Consider the following 15,520-nt stretch of genomic DNA (forward strand, 5'->3'; position numbering starts at 1 on the left):
AATGATCCTGCCTGAAGCAGTCCCTCGCCCCATTTGAGGGTCTAAACCTCAGGTGGCGAAGGCCTAGCAGAAGGAAGGGCCTGTGCCCTTCAAAGGGAATGGTTTAGGGCCCTCTGTGCCCTGGTGTCAGGCAGCAGGACTGTGTTTCCATCCAGTTTACCTTTGTGAGCCCCAACTTTACAAATGTGCTGCTTTTTTTCGCAAGGACTCAGCTTTATGTAACATAACCTATTTCCTCCAAGGGCACCCAGCCCTCCCAATACTGACGGACTTCCCCACATGGGAATCATTAAAAACAACCCTAGAGTTATTTCCTTATGTTGCTGTTTGTTTATTCTCCAGTCGCGTGTGAGTCAGCCAGATCATGATTTGTGGTGGTTTTGCTTGTGAAATCTTACATAATTATATTCCTATTGTCATGTTGGGTCGAGCAGTTAGACCATATAGTGTTTTCTCATTGCACAACATTTGCAAATCAATAAGGAGAAAGCCTGAACAATGCGATGACGTTGGCCAGGAACCCGGCCCGAGTCACCCAGGAGGCAGCTCTGCAGTTTCACAGGTACAGCCTATCCGTTCTCTAATCCCACTGCTGGGCAGAGTGACTAGGCCGGGTGGTGGCCTTTCGGATGGGTTTCACGGAGGTGATATTTAAAAGATGAGAGTGAGAGAACAAAAGAACAACAACAGCGCTTCACACAGAAACCAACCACATTTTTACTGCATTTGCTCCACGCTGGATTCCAACATGCTGGCCCGGAGCGTGGCTGGCTGGAAGCAACTCCAACAGGTTTTTCCCTTCCCCGCCATGTACATTATTTATTTTTGATCGTACTCACTGTCCCAAGTCCAGAGGCAGTTACAAAAAACACTCTTGATGCAAACCGTGAGTGGCTACAACACACGGATGGGGGTGGGCGCAATTCCCACAACAGGGAGTGGAATCCGGGAAAATGATATATAGGGGCAAGACGCCCCCTTACTTGCTTAGAGTATATGGAGCTCAAAACCCACAATCGCTTTGTTTTGTTTCTCAGTTTCTAGAGTATGTTGAAACTACTTGCTCTTAACATTAGTTCGTATTTTTCATCAAATATCTGACCTGATTTAAAACATGTTTGTTTGCATACATCTTTTTGTAGTGCACCTTATAGTTATTCCTACTGATATAGGATGAAGATTATAAATATCTGCATAAGAAGAGAAATCATGTGACTCTATATGAAGACAACCATCACATTCCACAGCACATCATTGGTTCATTTTCGAATTGTCAAGCATTATTTGAAATGAGAGAGAGAGAATATAACTGAACACAAGCACCACGACAAAACAATCATAACAACAGAACCAAACCCAACTTCTCTATTATTAATCACGTTAAAATTTTAGCTTTGTTTCTAACACTTTTCTTTACTTGTTATTTTAAGCTCCAGTAGCAGGATCAGATTTCTGCTGCCTCTGGGCAAATGAGTTATGATCTGATCTCGAGTTCCAAGGGAAATGCTCAAAGTTTTATTTTTCCTCACTTGAATAAACAGTACCATGTACATTATCTCTCATGTTAGAATAGTGTTGTCTTCACATAAGACTCAAATAATGGTATTAGTCATTCATTTCCCTGAACACAGACACCCTCATGCGTGCTGACAGGTTTATAAGGATGCGGTGGCAGCCTCGGGTTCTGGGAGCTGCTAGACGGCCGAGTTTGATTTCTTGCAGTCCTGAGCGATGGAGCCCGGGGGTGCCTGGTTATTGTCTGCTTTCTCTCTCAGATGCTTGGCTTGTCTGAAAGATTAATACATTAACAAGAGCTGAAGGCCTGGGGTTGCACATCTTCAGACATGTTTATTAGCAGATGGCACAGAGGATTCAAAGGTCACCACAAAAGTGACATTTTAAAGTGAAACAACAATATTTATGTTCAGATAGTCTACTGATGAGATCATGTGGAAATGTTTTTGATTAAATTAGCTTATAAATGGTTGCCAATCTATAGACAACTTAAAATGCCACGTCTGTTTACCAAATGTTTTCTTCTCACGCTCTCACCTTCTAAATATTAACAACCAAATGCTGTTTTTTCTTATTAAAAATTTTTTGGAATGCTCATTTAACTGTAAGATCAGTGTATCTGGTTTTTACTTCCTGGATTGACTATTTTTATTTTCTTTTAAACCTAAAAATGTTATCTCCTGCATATGTTCTGAGATCCTACCTGCTATTATTACTGCTTGGAAAGAGTTTGAATTCTACTATATAAATATAACCCCTTTCCATTTTTTTTTTTTCAGTATAAATTGAGTCTCTGGAGAGACCCCAAATTCAATCTCTTTGGTGAGACCTTCTGTTCACATCTCATTAAAACAAAGCTATGAGCTGGATTTCAGAAATAATTATGACAGCTGCATTTTTGTCTTTGTAGCCCTTGGGAGCCACACTTTTGTGGCAACGTGTGCTGGTGTTTCATAGAAAACAATACGAAAAACCAAATGCAGCCAAGGGGAGGGGCGCCTCCTCTCAACTTCTTTTTCTGTTCTCTCCACTTTGCCTGCGACTTAGCAGGAATGTGAGTGAAAACTTTTACCTCTGAAAATGGCTTAGCCAGACAATGCTCTACAGTATGAAGTGAAAAACAATGTTTTTAAGTTTTACAAGTCTCTACAGTCAGGACAATGCACAAATATTTCCAACAAAGCAATGAAATGCAAAATCAATGATCAATAAGTAGGTTAAAACTTTCACAGAAATATTACAGGAGATGTATATGGCCATATATACTGGTTTTCATTTCTTTACATTTAATTGTATTATTAATAATTGTGTAAGATGTAGATACTATTGTCTTGACTTTTTAAAACATTATTATCTATGTCTTATCTTTTGTACAGTTACAATTAAAAGTGTAAGAATACTGACAGGGGATTTACTCACTTTTCAAGAGAACCTTTTTCGATATTCATTGCTCCATCGATTGGATCCAGTCCTTGTTCAGAAAATTGTTTCAAGGCACTTAAGGCTGCCTAAAAATGAAAACAAACACAGAGAGCCATTCACTGACTTTAGTGTAATGAACAAGTAACTGTGAAAGAAAGCTGAGATAGAAAGACTCTCATTTTCATTAGTCTAAATAAATTTTTTTTTGCATTGTTTAACAAACGTACACTAGAAAGTCTGCATGATCAGGCAGCAGTGTATAAACATAACTGGAACTAGAAGGGCTTTAAGTCTCCTGCCTTATCCCTTCTCCACAGTTTTGCAAAATTGTGATGTTTTATCTGCAAACAGGGAAACACCTTGTATAAGCTTAAAATACTTCCGTGGTGACATTGCATAATTTCTCACGTTACTGAAACCACACATTCTCTTCTCTCAGGTGTGACATCCAGATTTTCCACCTTGAGTATTCTTTCCAAAGTGAGCACAAAGGTATTGTTCAAATTGATAGACATTTAGCCCCAATCAAGGTACAGAATGTCAGCAGAGGAATGGACAGTAGGTCCTCGTGCAGACTGAGGGGATGGATGGTAAGATGGGATCCTGAGAGGATGAGGAAAGAGAGAAAGTTTGGGCTGGTCATGCCCTGGGGAGGCAGGCCTGCCGGGCAGAGCCTCCCGAGGTGTTGATAGGCTCGGGTGCGTGGGAAGCCGCAGGGTGTGAACAGGCTGGCGGAGCCTTGCTGTATAGCTGGGAGGCACCAAAAATGCCATGCTGATAAGATCTACATAACTTGTTGACACTCTTGTGCATGTTCCAAACTGTTATTTCTTTGAGTAAGAATTTGGGTCTTCCTCCCCTCCCCCAAGCCCGACACTGCTGAGCGAGATTGGAAGGGCTCTGTTGAGTCTGAGATGGGTGTGAGCAGGCAGGGCTGTTTTCATCCTGGGGCATCCCGCTGGGTCACACTTGGGGCATCTGTGTCTTCTCAGCTGCCTTTGAAAACGAGCTAGTTCTTGGCGGTTTCCCAAACTTTTATCTGCCAAGAGCTCCTTTAGGGTAGCTGACTAAGTGCACGATTTCCTTTAAATTTCTTTATTCAGAATATATTTTGGAGGTGTGATTCTTTTTCAGTTAATAGTCTTGTGAGGTTTACAGAAAACTTGGGCAGGTAGTACACAGAGTTCCCATATTCTTCCCTCCCCTAAATACAGTTTCCCCAATCATTAACATCTTGCATTGGTATGGTACATTTGTTATAGCTGATGAACAAATATTGATAGCTTATCATTAACTGAAGTCCATGATTTACATTAGGGTTCACTCTGTGTGGTACATTCTATGGGTTTCAACAAATGCCTAATGGCGTGTATCCACCATTAGAGTATCATATAAAATAGTTCCACAGCCCTAAAAATCTTCTGTGCCCCACCCATTCACCTCCCCCCACCCCCACCAGCCCCCTGGCAACCACCGATCTTTTTATCCTCACTCCAGTTTTGCCATATAGTAGTTGGGATCATACAATAAGTCATCTTTTCAGATTGGCTTTTTCACTTAGCAACGTATCTTTGAAGCTCCTCTATGTCCTTTTTCTTTTTTCTTTTTTTTTTTTTTTTGCGACTGAGTCTCGCTCTGTAGCCCAGGCTGGAGTGCAGTGGCACAATCTGGGCTCACTGCAACCTCTGCCTCCTGGGTTCAAGCGATTCTACTGCCTCAGCCTCCCAAGTAGCTGGGACTGCAGGCGTGCACCACCATGCCCAGCTAATTTTTGTATTTTTAGTAGAGATGGGGTTTCACCATGTTGGCCAGGCTGGTCTCGAACTCCTGACCTCAGGTGATCCACCCACCTCGGCTTCCCAAACTGCTGGGATTACAGGTGTGAGCCACTGCACCCAGCCCCTCTGTCTTTTTGTGAATGATATGGCTTTTCATAAATGAGCTTCGTAGCTCCTTTTTATTGCTGAATAATGTCCCATCACATGGAGGCACCACAGTTTGTTTGTCCACTTATTGAAGGACATCTTGATTGTTTCCAGTTTTTGGCAACTATGAATAAAACTGCTATAAACATCCATATGTGGAATTTAATGTGTAATATTCATAGTACTTTTTTCTTTCTTCTCTCTTGTTTTTCTATTGCTGCTTTTTAATCACAACTCCTATATCCAAGCAAAAGTCGGCATGTATCCTTTCTTTTTCTCTAGATTACTCCTTCCTTTCAAATCTTTAAAGCGGGCTTCCTAGATCAGAGGTGCTAATGTGAGTGCCCACACAGAACTGCAGCCCTGACCCGGGCATCCCGAAGCAGGGCGGATGTGGTGCTCAAGTCTCAGTTATCATCATAATCTCTTTGGACCTAGAGTGCTGCAGGGAGAAGGTCAGTGATGCCACCCCATAGCTCCTGATCCTGGCCCATGCTCATGCTGGACGACAGCCAGGTGGGTTTTGGTGGGAGGTAGGCGCTAACTTCAGTGGGGTGGGAGCCGTGTGGCCATCTCCCTGGATACTGTTGTAGGCCGAATTGTGCTCTTCCCCCAAATTCATATGGTGAAGTCCTAACCCCCAGTATCTCAGAATGGGGCCTTATAGAATGTGGCCTTATTTAAAAATAGGGTTAGTACAGATGTAATTAGTTAAGATGAGGTCATACTGGAGTAGGGTAGGTCCCTGATCCAATATAACTGGTATCCTTATAAAAAGAGGAAACTGGAACACAGACCCACACAGGGAGAACGCCACGTGACGATGATGGCAGGGGCTGGAGTGATGCCGCAGCAGCCAAGGAACGCCAAAGATTGCTAGCAAAGCACTCCAAGTGAGGAGAGGGGCCTGGAACAGATTCTCCCTCACAGCCTTCAGAAGGAACCAGCCCTGCCAGCACCTTGATCTCGAACTTCTAGCTTCCATAACTGTGAGACAATACACTTCGGTTGATGAAGCCACTCGGTAGTACTTTACTACAGCAGCTCCAGCAAACTGTACAGGGACCTCACAGTTTCTCTTTAAGGATAGCAAAATCTCTCTCTCTCTCTCTCTTCTCTCTCTCTCCCTGTATTATTTTTTGTTATAAAAATAGTTTTTTGTTACAGAGCAGTCAGAATATATAGACAAGCAAAAAGAATGTAAAAGATATCCACAATCCTGCTCACCATTCACAACTTGGCGCATGTCTTTCCATATCACTTGCTTTTTCCTCTCTCTTTTTTTTGAGATGGAGTCTTACTCTGTCACCCAGGCTGGAGTGCAGTGGTGTGATCTTGACTCACTGCAACCTCCACTTCCTGGGTTCAAGCAATTCTTGTACCTCAGCCTCCTGAGTAGTTGGGATTACAGGCATGAGCCACCACACCCAGCTAATGTTTGTACTTTTCATAGAGACAGGGTTGCACCATGTTGGCCAGGCTGGTCTTGAACTCCTAGCCTCAAGTGATCCACCCACCTCAGCCTCCCAAAGTATTGGGATTACAGGCATGAGCCTCTGCCCCCAGCCTCCATATCACTTTCTATCCTCTCCCCATGTCTACAAACTTTAGCCTGGATCATATCTTAACACTGTAGATAACCTGCTTTTTTTTTTCATTGATAAATAATAATTGTACACATTCATGGGGTAGGTAACAATGTTGCAATACACATAATGCACAGTGATCAGATCAAGGTAATTAGTACATCCATCATCTCAAACATTTATCATTTCTTTTTGTTGGGTTCATACAATATTCTCCTTCTAGCTGTTTGAAACTGTATAACATTACTGTTAACTATAGTCTTTCTACAGTGGTATAGAGCACTGGAACTTATTCCTCATATCTAGCTATAATTTTGTATCCTTTAATAAATTCCTCCCTATCCCTCTCTTCCCCCTACCCTTCCCAACCTCTAACATCCTCTGTTCTACTTTTTACTTCTATAAGATCAATCTTTTTAGCTTCCACGCATGAGCAAGAACAAGTGGTGTTTAACTTTCTGTGCTCTGCTCATTTCACTTAACATTCGCCCAGTGTCATCCATATGGCCATAAACGACAGGATTTCATTCTTTTTTATGGCTGAGTAGTATTCCATTGTGTACATATACCATGGTTTTTTGTCCGTTCATCTGTTGTGTGCTCTTTTCATTGAATGTGTGCAGTATCAACAGAAACATTTCGGTAGCATCATTTCTCATGACTGCACAGTATCCCATCAACTTATATGCCCTTGTAGGTTTAGCCAGTCCTACTGTTGGACATTTAGACCAGTTCAAATTTTTAAGCTGTGACCAACACTGCATCAAACTTCCTATTAGTTTAATCTTTATGCATCATCTCAATACTTTCCTTATGATAAATTCCTAAAATTGCATTTCTGAGACAAAGATGATGCCCATTAATAAATTTTTTTTTTTTTTTTTTGAGACAGAGTTTTGCTCTTGTTGCCCAGGCTGAAGTGCAATGGTGCGATCTCGGCCCACCGCAACCTCTGCCTCCCGGGTTCAAGCGATTCTCCTGCCTCAGCCTCCCGAGTAGCTGGGATTACAGGCATGTGCCACCACGCCAGATTACTTTTGTGTTTTTAGTAGAGACGGGGTTTCTCCATATTGGTCAGGCTGGTCTCAAACTCCCAACCTCAGGTGATCCGCCTGCCTCAGCCTCCCAAAGTGCTAGGATTACATGCGTGAGCCACTGTGCCCAGCCTTAAAGATGTTAATATGAGCTCTCTATCCACCCTTGGAGAGGTTGTGCCGGCAGCAGCAGTGGGAGGAGGGTGTTACTCTAGGTGCTTCTGGAATTACCTCTCAGAACCATTTTGTGGGTCAGAGAAGCAAATCAGCTTTGTCATCTTTTGGCCCCACCTTATTTTAATGTGTTCATCCTGGTTGTTGACCTTCTTCACTAGACTTGGCTTTGTCTGAAGTTTTGCTGTTTTCAAAAATTAAACTCACCCTCAAAAGACTGAGGTTTGGGCAGTTCTCCCCACCCTCCCTGCAAGAAAGGAATTCACAGAGGAATTTGACTCTCATGGAGCTTTGATTCAGTGACTCTGAGGTCCTTTTAAGTCCTGAAGTGCCAAGGCGACTATGCTGAGGGCAGTGCATGTGCCCACAGCCTGTGTCCATCAACCGGGGCCCACTGTCCCACCTCACACATGCGCGTGGGGCGCTCACGCACCCTACAAGTAAGGCTCACTCACTTGTAGGCTCCAAGGACCAATACACGCCAGACCTTTTTCCAGATATTCCCATTTTCACGGAGTGGGCTCATGAACTTCGAGTTCTTTGTATATTCAACAGTTTGAACAAATGACCAGCTATTTTTTCTTCTGATCCATTAAAATGTGAATTATTGGCATAAATTCTGAAATTTATGAATTTCTTCCAAAGTGGACAATTACATTTGAAATTTTATTATTTTTTGTAATATAATGATAAATTATCTAACATTTTCTGTGATGAGGACATCTGAAATATACTCTCAGAGCAATGTCAAAATGTACAGTACTCAACTGTTAGCTATATTCACCACACTGTGCAGTAGATGTCCAAAAAAATCAAACTTCTCCTTTTTGTCTAACTGAGACTTTGTACCCTTTGACTATCATCTTCCCATTCCACCTACCCCCAGCCTCTGTACCCACCACTGTACTCTCTGCTTCTGTGAGTTCAATTGTTTTATATCCCACATATAAATGAGAACATGTGGGATTTGTCTATGTTTGGCATATTTCACTTAGCATAATGTTCTCCAATTCTATCCATGTTGTTGCAAATGACATAATTTCTTCCTTTTTAAAAGCTGAACATATTCCATTGTGTCTATATACCACATTTTCTTTTTCCATTCATCCATTAATGGACATTTAGGTTGATCCCACATCTTTGCTATTGTGAATACTGTTGCAATAAACATGAGGGTGCAGATATCTCTTGACACACAAATTTCAAACTTTTTAGGTAAATACCCAGATGTGACAGTGCTGGATCCCAAAAGCACCATCACAGAGGGCTACTGGAGCCAGGAAATGGAACTTTGCAATGTGATATCGCTGAATGGGGTTCCTAAGAGCTCTGGGGCTTCCCGGTCCTGTTTTATTCCTAGCAAGGGCAAAACAACAACTAAAAACAATTTTTAAAAATCTTTTAAAAAATGGTTTTTAGGCTACTTGTAGCCTGTTTTCACTAGGTACATTGGGAATACCTGATTCTTAGTGTGGCCTGAACACCAGAACCAAATGACCTGCTTCACCCAGTCCAAGACGCATGGCACCTGCTCTCTTCCATCTGAAGAGAACTGCATATATGAGATGAAGGCCACGTCTCAGGAAGCAGCTTCAGTGTTTTAGCTCTTGCAAAATCTCCTGGATGATTTTATCAACATGCCAGGCAGGTCCCCCATGCACTGTCAAAATGATCGTCATCCCTCCAAGAATGTCCTAGAGTCTGGAATGGCGGTGCGCTCTCTCACTTGATGCCATGAATGGATTTTCAGAATTCTTGTGTGGCTGCTCTCCTCCACAGGTATGCTTAAAAGCTTCCAAGGGGCAGTCCCTTATCTACCTGATCAGATAACTCAACCCACATCTCACTGATAACCCTGAATACAATAGCTTATAAGTATGAGAGGGATTTCTTTTCAATTTATAAGAGGCAGTGGTGGCCAATTTATCTTAACCTATGTAAACAGTAATAGCTATCATTCGATGAGCATCACTCTGCCATTGTCATGGGACTGGCCCTTTACCTGCCATGACCTGAGTTGTTATCACAGCCTTGTGAGATAGTTCCTACCCATAAGGAAACAGAGGCTCAGAGAATTCAGTAACCTACTTAAGGTCACGCAGCTAATAAGTGACAGAGCAGAGATTTGAAACCAATCTATATTCTTGCTCAGATCTCTTTTTTTTTTTTTTTTTTGAGACAGAGTCCCACTCTGTTGTTGAGGCTGGAGTGCAGTGGCGTGATCATGGCTCGCTGCAGCCTAGACCTCCCAAGCTCAAGCGATTCTCCCACTTCAGCCTCTCAAGTAGCTGGGACTACAGGCAGGCACCACCATACCTGGCTAAATTTTTTTTTTAATTTCTAGTAGAGACAAAGTCCTGCTATGTCACCAGGCTGGTCTCAAACTCCCAAGCTTAAGCAACCCTCCCGCCTTGGCCTTTCAAAGTGCTGGGATCACAGGCGTGGGTCATGTCTCTTTATTTCCTCCAAATTTAAAACCGCTCACATTCAACATACCCGATTTCAGTAGTTTCTTTTAGTATTAATATTTCAAAATCACTCATTACCTCTTCCATACTCATTCTATTGTTTCTCACAAATAATTACTTGAGGTAAGCTCATAAAGTTATCTCCATTTTCTAGAAAAGGGGTTGATTGTTTTGTAGGGAGCATACAGTTTCCCGTCGGCAGTCCGCTCCCAGCCCTGGTTGACTTCCGAGGCTTCGCTCAGCACTTCTGTAACACTTGTGATTTTGGCTAAAACTAAATTACTAATCATTTTGTCACTTGGGTTTTGTTACCCAGTGGCCACAGACAAGACTGCTGGATTCTCCATTTCTTCACACTCTGAGTATCTTGTTCCCTCCTCCATTCCTCTGAAAATTCTTTTTCATTTCTTACTTTCCTGTGGTTTCTGGCGGGAGGGAGAAGCCCCAGGGTTTTGCTGGGCTTGTGGCATGTAGGATGCTGCAGTGAGAAGAGGCACTGGGATTGCAAAGGTGAAACGAACAAAAATCAAGGGTGAAGGGTTTAACTGTGATGTAGAGATAGCAACAAGCTCAACATGTTCAGGAAAACAGAGTGGGCAGGGCCTGCCGACCAGGTACCCCTCTCACAGGTACGGACAGAACCCTCAGAGCGGCTGCCTCCCTGCTCACCATGAGCTCAAGGAATCAGGGCTCTCCTCCCACACTTCATCACCCCCTATTTTCCCAGAAACAACACTTTACAGGTTAAAGAATGCTATGGAAAGAGATGAGTTTGCTTCTGTTTCTACAGGATCATGCCAATACCTGTAACAGCCACACTACCTTTAGCAAGACCCAAGTATATACTGAAGTTGGCAAGCAGAATGAGCTTTTGCTATCAGATTGATGATTTCAAAGAACATATAATGCAGTGGCTTTGTGAACAAACACTAGAATTTAACAGTCCACAAAAATGTTTTACTACATACCTCCAAACCTGTTCAGAAGATGGTAAAATCAACAATATCCTCATGTTTAAACTACTCTAACAGAATAAATTGTTAACTTGCTAGAGGCCAGTTGCTTCAAAAATTCAAAACATTATAAATATGCTACATAATATTAAAAGACAGTTTGGAATGAGAGAAAAATCAAATAACCTTCATTTTGGAAGACATACTTGAAGCCTGATTAAGAAGCAAGCTCTAAACTTTATATTTACTGAGAGGGTAAATTGATAACAAGGTGTTTAAATCCTACCATCTGCAGTTCACTTTCAACATGGACAATTTGCTGTGTAGTAAGTGTAAACTAATCTTGGGGAGTTGTGGGAAGAAGGCAAATCTGGGTTCCTTAATGAGGAACATCCTGAATGATGCTTAAATCCAAGCTGTGTAACTTCCCACATGCCGCAGATTAGAGAATTTCAAAGATACATTAACATAAGTATCCAGAACGCTCCATAAGTCTTTGGCCATAAACAAATGGACAACTAAATGATTTCATTTCCAAGGTCAGAAGATGTTTTCCTAGCAAATCAAAACAAACACATTTAGCATCTACTTGTATGTTACCACAGCCTACTAACTGGAATCTTAAACTCAGCTTTATGATGATTAATATGTTCCAGGATTTTAAAAAAAGAAATAAAAGGTACATCTAAAGCAATAAATGTAGCTTCGTTTGAAGGAGAAAAATTAAAGAAGCATTTTAGAGAAGTGGATGACATTTCCTTTCCTTATTCCTGTCTTTTCAGGTCAACACATATTCATTTGCGTGTGACTGTGTGTGCGTGTCTGTGTGTGTCTGTCCCTTAGAGGAAAGCATCTGCATAGATACAAGAAATATTTTTGTCCCCCGAAGATTTTACAACTGTTTTGTGAGTAAAGCCCCACAGGTTTTAGAACAGATGTCGCCACCATTTCATGTATCACTTGTTTTGTACGTAGTTATAGCCATGCAGAAACATGATGCCAATAAGATACTTTTCATGCCTATTTGTTGGCCTTGGTTTGCGCGCGCACGCCTGTGTGTGTGTGTGTATGCTCACAGAATGGAGGTGAGTCCAGTCATGTCTGTAATTTCTAACTTTCCTCTTGTCAATTAGCAATTTGCAAATAGTGTTGAAACCAGCCCTGCTTCTTTCTTCAGGATTAAACAGTTTGTAACGACAATGTAGCAGCATTCGGCCATTCTCTGAGAGATAATGGCAGTCTTCATGAGCAAAATGTGGGTATTAACTTATCCCCTTGTGACACGTAGTTCTTTGTGGAGTCTTTGAGCATTGATGCCCAATGGATCTTTTTATTTTGTCTTTTTCCATTTCAGTCTTTCCCCACTGACGTCATATTCTGGTTCCCAGAAATAGACAAGTAGTTCCCATTGAAGTCGATGGTAACCAAATATGTCTAAATGTGGCCTTCATTTTTTAAGTGTTCAAAGTTTGGTTTGTTTTGCCTTTTCTCCCTGAAAAGCTTGTTCATGTTGAACTCCTCCTGGGAGCTGATCCAACTGCTAGATTCACCTCAAAATGCACACAGTAGTCATATATGCAGTTAATTAAATCCGTCTCCTTTCACAAGGAAATGAGAGGTTTCAAATGTAAATGTCTTCATCTGCAGTTGAGTATTCTCCTAATTTCTCATCCCAGCAATCTCTGATACTGAATCTATATTAAATCATAAAAATAACTGAAAAACCAAAAGGTTCTTCAATAGGCTTGAAAGTTTATTGCCCAAAGTATGTCAATATTAATATTTCTAAGTTATCCTTTTCCTTCTTTGAAAGGTCTGTAATTAAATACCATGTCTCTTTTTATATAAAATAAGAGAAACCAAAAAGACATTACCATATTTCTAAACTTAAAACTTTACAATAGGCTCTTCAGTCTATTACATTTCAGATGAATCAATGATATGACTTTTTTTTAAATAAAAAAAGGATTATATTGAGCTTGAGTTAACCCACTTGCTGCCCTGTTTTCTAATAATTTCATTATAGCCTGCACTTTTTATTCATGCTTCCACAATCCTATCAGTTCAGGTAATTTCCATAAAATTGGTACTTTCTAAAACGGCTTACCCTCGGAACAAAGGAGTGTCTGCCTGCTAAGGTGGTGGTTACTTGTAAAAAAAAATAGAGGAGTAGGTGGTCGGAGAGACACACAGATTTTAGACAGTTGCCTAAGATGAAGAACAGGTGTTTTCACTCTAGAATTTGGGGAATTCATTTAAAATCGAGCACTTAAATCACAGACCTAGCCACCGCCTTTATTTCTGCAGTCAAGCTCTTAGAAGGATGATGGTGTAGCTGCTAGCCTTGACAACAATGCAGAGTGGAACTGACAGCAAGAGTAACTGCACAGAATGTGCTGTGCTTAGAACAAATGTTGAGTGCAGAGTCCTTGCTACTAGGCCTTCCTCTAACCAGGCTGTTTTCCTAATATTATTCCTTTTCAAATTCCTGGGTTTTGTCATTTATTTATTTATTTATTTTTTGTTTTTTTTGGAGATGGAGTCTTGCTCTGTTGCCAGGCTGGAGTGCAGTGGCGCAATCTTGGCTCACTGGAACCTCTGCCTCCCGGGTTCAAGCAATTCTCCTGCCTCAGCCTCCCAAGTAGCTGGGACTACAGGCGCCCGCCACCACACCCAGCTAATTTTTTGTATTTTTAGTAGAGACGGGGTTTCACCATGTTGGCCAGGATGATCCCGATCTCCTGACCTCGTGATCCGCCCACCTCGGCCTCCCAAAGTGCTGGGATTAAAGGCGTGAGCCATCACGCCCGGCGTTTTTTGTTTTTTTTTTTTTTTTTTTTTGACAGAGTCTGGCTCTGTTGCCCAGGCTAGAGTGCAGTGGCACGATATCAGCTCACTGCAATCTATGCTTCCCGGGTTCAAGCAATTCTTGTGCCTCAGCCTCCCAAGTAGCTGGGATTACAGGCGTGCATCACTATGCCTGGGTAATTTTTGTGTTTTTAGTAGAGACATTGTTTCCGCATGTTGGCCAGGCTGGTCTCGAACTCCTGGGCTCTCAAGCGATCCATCTGCCCCAGCCACCCAAAGTGTTGGGATTACAGGTGTGAGCCACCGTGCCTGGCCTATTTAATTATTTTTGATTCAACATGAAGTCCCCTTTGTCACGGGGCTTACTGAAACAGAGCTGTGGGCACATCCACCTGCTGCTGAGGCACGTGTCCACATGGCAGGCTCACTCTGTGTGGCGGGCAGAATCGTAGCCCCCCAGATGCCCACGTCCTAATCCTCAGAGCCTGTGGACACATTACCTCCCATGGCAAAAGGGACTCTGCGCATGAGATGAAGGTATGAACGGTGACGTGGGAAGGTTAGCCTTGGGTTCTCCCGGGGTCCGCTGCAATGACACAAGTGCTTAAAATCAGAGAACATTTCCTGGCTGTGGTCAGAGAGAAAGATGTGGCTAGGGACAAAGGGTCCAAGAAAGGCAATGTTGCTGGTTTTGAAGATGGAGGAAGGGGGCTTTCAGCGTCTAGAGGCCACTCACATTCCTTGACTCAACACAAGGAATGTGAGTGGCGTCTAGACGCTGAAAAAGGGAAGAAGGTGGATTCTCCCCTAAAGCCTCCAAAAAGGCAGTGCTGACTCCTGATTTTAGCTCAGTGAGACACCTGTCTGACTTCCGGCCTACAGAATTCCAAGATCACACATTTGTGTTGTTTCAAGCCACTAGGTCTGTGGCAATTTGTTAAGGTAGCAAGAGAAAATGAATACACTCTCCCTGTCACCTGAACAAGGAAGGGAGAGGGCTTGGCATGTGGAGTCTGTTAGACCTGGATTAAAACTCCAGCTCTACTGCAGACCAGCTGTGTGTCCTTATGCAAGTCATTTTATCTCTCTGAGCCTCTTTTTCATCATTTGTAAGCTGAAGACTACATGAATGCACCGGATCATCTGAGAGGTGAATGCCTTGACCATAGTGGTGTTTAATAAATGAGAGCTTTCATTACACATCTTTCTCTCTTTTGCTCTCTCTTGAGTCCAACATCCAGTCATGAAATTCTTTACACTCCCTTTCTCACTCCATATTAATTTAAGTTCAATTTCCTTTGTATTTTTCTTCATTCCTTCAGCCCATTGCTCTCTCACTTGTCTTCCTAAGAGAACCCTATCATTAAGCCACTCTCTCAATCAAAAGCCATTAATAACTCCCGCCCCTAGAATCACATTCCATATCTTTGGCCCAGCATTCAAGGCCCCCATTGGCTGGCCCCATTCTACTTCACAACCTCATTGAGTGCCAGTCCATTTCCCAGAGTGTGAACCCCAACCCAGGAGACCAGTCCCTAGCCTCAGGAACACCTGGCAGATGTCAGCGTTATCCACATGCTCCCTGGCCAGCTGGTATGCAGATGCCCCCCTGGACCTTCTGCCCTGCTGAGGTTG

The 15,520-nt window shown here is 42.4% G+C and overlaps 1 protein-coding gene across 16 annotated transcripts in view; it reads right to left on the minus strand.

Moving 5' to 3' along the window:
- Positions 1–693: 693 nt before the first annotated feature.
- STAU2 (staufen double-stranded RNA binding protein 2) overlaps positions 694–15,520 on the minus strand; it is a 331,631-nt gene continuing 316,804 nt past the window's right edge. For all 16 annotated transcript variants that reach the window (XM_063726263.1, XM_024250494.3, XM_063726256.1 and 13 more), the window contains 2 exons: positions 2,935–3,023; positions 694–1,788 (listed from right to left, as the gene is read on the minus strand). In XM_063726263.1, the coding sequence (XP_063582333.1) occupies positions 1,695–1,788; positions 2,935–3,023 (183 nt within the window). In that variant the 3' untranslated portion in view covers positions 694–1,694. The remainder of the gene's footprint in view (positions 1,789–2,934; positions 3,024–15,520) is intronic.

Source organism: Pongo abelii, chromosome 7 (genome assembly GCF_028885655.2).
Source record: "Pongo abelii isolate AG06213 chromosome 7, NHGRI_mPonAbe1-v2.0_pri, whole genome shotgun sequence".
In the NCBI taxonomy this organism is placed as follows: Eukaryota; Metazoa; Chordata; class Mammalia; order Primates; family Hominidae; genus Pongo; species Pongo abelii.